Below are 3,225 nucleotides of genomic sequence, written 5' to 3'. Positions count from 1 at the left end.
GTCCTCCCGCACCAGCCTGACGCTGCCTTTTGTGCCCCGCAGTACAGCAACTCGGCAGGAATCAGCTACGAGACGCTGGGCCCCGAGGAGCTCCGGACGCTGCTCACCACGGTGCGTGGCCCCGGGGCTCCGCTCGCAGCCGTCACCGCTGTGGCTCGGGGGTCTCACTGGACCRGACCGTGGGCAGACGTCTCCGGCAAGGAGAAGTGGTTGAGGGCACGTAGGCGGGACGCGATTCCGGTGTGGAAATCTTGCTCCGATACATCTTTGCCTGGAGAAATCCCTGCACCTGGCTGGGCAGCAGAGCCATGGTGACCCAGGGTGGTAGATCTGGTTGATGTGGCTGGTCCCTCTTAGGGTGACAGGGCAGCTCTGGGGAGGTGGGGTGCCCTCGGGCCGGCGTGGTGCAGCACAGCCCTGGGGCTGTGTGGCTGCTCACCCRCCTGCTCATTCGTCCCTTCTTTCCGCAGCAATGCGGGGTCATCTCCGAACACACCAAGAAGATGTGCACCAGGTGAGAGCTTCCTGGGGTTTCCTCGGGCTGGGAAGTGCCACCTGGGATTTGTGGGGCTGCCTAGGGTGCCTGGATCTGGATGGGAGATGGGGATGGTAAGAGGAAAAATGCCTTAACTCAGCCCTGTCTCCCCTCTGGCAGGTCCCTGCGGTGTCCCCAGCACACGGATGAGCAGCGGAGGTCGGTCCGGGTTTACCTCCTCGGTCCCTCTGCGTAAGTGAGCACACAGATGGGGTCCGTGAGGGCCAACGTCCCAGTGCGGGGACGGGGACGAGGCTCTGTCACCCAGTGCCGACAGCCTGGCTGTGAACAGAGATCGTGGGAGGGGGTTGCGGGGGTATTTGGGATGCAGGGAGGGGACAGGCGCACGGGCATCTGGCTGGGCTGGCATCRGGACGTGCAATCCAGCTGCGAGCACAGCCCTGGGCCCCGCGGCCGCGAGCTGGATTGAGCCCTTAGCGTCTCCCTCGCACCGATGAGCGAGCAGGGAGGCTGGGGGAGCCGGCACCCCTGGGTGCAGCACCACGGGCCCCAGGCTCGGGGACACGTGTAACGCCTCTGCCTCAGGTCCCTCCCCGAGGCAGAGGGCAGCGTGGAGAACGACAGCTTCGACGTGGCCGAGAGCCAGGCCATCATGAGCCGGCTCCAGTGGGACGGCTCCTCCGACATCTCGCCGTCCGACTCGGCCTCCTCGAAAGCAAGTGAGTGTTTAAACGGGATGGACCCTGCGGCACGAAGGCCTTGCGCGAGGACCCGCCTGGTCGCTCCTGTCTGCCCCCGGCCCCCAGGGTCTCCCCAGCACAAGCTGGTCCCTAAACCAGCTCCCTCTGGGTAATTGTCACCCCTATTCCTKAGTGTGAGAGTGTCCCCCAGTTTAGGGGTAAGCATCCCTGAGCAGGGGTTTCTGCTAGGGGGATCCTCTCTGTTCTGGGGGGGCTCCTGTTGCCCCAGCCATGCCCCAGCGTCCTGTGTCTTCCCACWCGCCCAGGTACCAACAACTCGGAGTCTCGCAAGACTAAGAAGAAAAAGCCCCACTTGGGGCTGGTGAGTGGTGCCCCGGGGCTCGGCTCCAGCAAGAAGAAGAAGCCGAAGCCGCCTGCGCCCCACACCCCCAGCATCTACGACGACATCAACTGAGCGCAGCGGAGCACGCCTCGCCGATGGCGGGACGGACGGACAGATGGCCACGGGCTGGGGCGGCCCCTCCTGCCCCGCAGCCGCTCCCACCTCGGCTGGGGCGGCCCCGCGGCTCGGACACGAGCGGGTACCCGGGGCGCGGAGGATGGAGGACTTGGCTGTCGCTGCAGGGGGTGGCAGGGCGCTGGGGAAGGGGGGGCTGGATGTGGCCCTCCCCATTAATGCCCCCTCCCCTTCCCCCATCCTGCCTCCCTCCTGGTGCCTCTATTTATTCTGTGACGTAGTTTTTGTACGTGGGGTCTGATCGGGGCTCGGGGTGGGGGGGGTGTCTTGCTCAGAGATGGGGGCACAAACCCCCTTCCCTTTGCACCACCTACCCCAAAACAGGCTGCAGCTGCCTCCCACGCTCGCTCCCAGAGCACCCGTAGCCCAGCTTGGGGGGCGGGGGGAACTGGGGCAGGCTCAGGTCTCCAGGGCGGGTTGGGACCAGGCTAGTGGGGTGGGCGTTGGGGGCAGATTTCCTCCTGCCCTATCGGTCTGGGGCCAGTGCCCCAGTCCGTGCGCTGGGCTGGCTCAGGTTGGGGTGAGCGCCTCGAGGGAGCTTTTCCTCGCTCAGACCAGACAAGTGGGGACACCCCCCCCCAAACCCGGATTCGGCTGCTGGCGGGCACTGGCCTTGCCCCGCGTCTCGGCCGCCCTGGCCAAGGATCTTGAGGGGGGGTGTTTTGGGGGGTCTGCATGCTGCCTCCTTTGGGGTATTTCCTTTGTGTTTGGGCCTGCTCGAGGGGGGCAGCGGGGGCCGTGTGCGGTTGGGGAGGGCCGCTCTGGCGGGCCCTGCCCCGAACCGGCCCCTTTGGGGGGAAAGGGGGGACCCCGGTCTGCCGGGGGTGCCTGGCTAGGCTGGAAAACACGCTGTACCCCAGCTGGTCCGTAGAGCGGCGGKGGGAGGCGCAGCCCCCCCTTTCGAGGCTGGTTTCTCCCCTCTGCCCATCCTCAGGCTGGTGGCCCCCGGGCAGGTCGGTGCCCCCGTCCTCGTGTGCCTGGGGACCCGGCACTGCGGGCGGGAGCCGGGGCGGGGGGAACCTTTGGGTGTTCGCCTCCCGCCTCGTGTGGCCCGTGGGCTCCAGGCTCGGGCGCCCGCAGGGACGGGGCTCCCCGGGCGGCCTCCGTGCTGGGACCAGGGCTGGTCCCTCTGCTCCCTCGCTCCGCTGCCTCCGGCCGCGTCCGGGTCCCCGGCCCCACGCCTCTCGCGGCCTGGCTTTGCCCCCTCTCTGGCTGTTTTCCACCCGGGGCCGTGTCGGGAGTTTGCTCAGCTTGCGGCCCCAGGCCCTGCGTGTCCCCCCCCCCCCAGCTGTCTCGCACCCGGACTTTGGCCGTAGTGTCCGTGGGGAGCTGCCCCCCTCCTCGTCTGCGCCCTCCTGGTGGAGGCAGCGTGGCCAGTTCTTTAGTTGGGTCTTGCAAATTATGGTGCTCTCGATTCTGGATTCACTTTTGTTTTAAAACTGCTGCTAAAGGATATTGCTATGGTGGGGTGGGGGGGAGACGGGCAGCCCCGCAGAGCCCTGCGGCCCCCC

General features: G+C 67.3%; 1 protein-coding gene across 1 annotated transcript in view; it reads left to right on the top strand.

Annotated features, from left to right (window-relative positions):
• ATXN7L3 (ataxin 7 like 3) overlaps nucleotides 1-2,389 on the top strand; it is a 5,658-nt gene extending 3,269 nt beyond the window's left edge. The window contains exons 7-11 of the mRNA XM_085323733.1: nucleotides 12-111; nucleotides 471-514; nucleotides 656-727; nucleotides 1,082-1,215; nucleotides 1,503-2,389. Of these exons, the coding sequence (XP_085179859.1) occupies nucleotides 12-111; nucleotides 471-514; nucleotides 656-727; nucleotides 1,082-1,215; nucleotides 1,503-1,651 (499 nt within the window). The 3' untranslated portion in view covers nucleotides 1,652-2,389. The remainder of the gene's footprint in view (nucleotides 1-11; nucleotides 112-470; nucleotides 515-655; nucleotides 728-1,081; nucleotides 1,216-1,502) is intronic.
• Nucleotides 2,390-3,225: the final 836 nt, after the last annotated feature.

This window comes from Rhea americana, unplaced genomic scaffold, assembly GCF_003343005.1.
Source record: "Rhea americana isolate MKP2758 unplaced genomic scaffold, rheAme1 scaffold_861, whole genome shotgun sequence".
Lineage (NCBI taxonomy): Eukaryota > Metazoa > Chordata > Aves > Rheiformes > Rheidae > Rhea > Rhea americana.
This window is presented reverse-complemented; position numbering and strand designations above follow the sequence as displayed.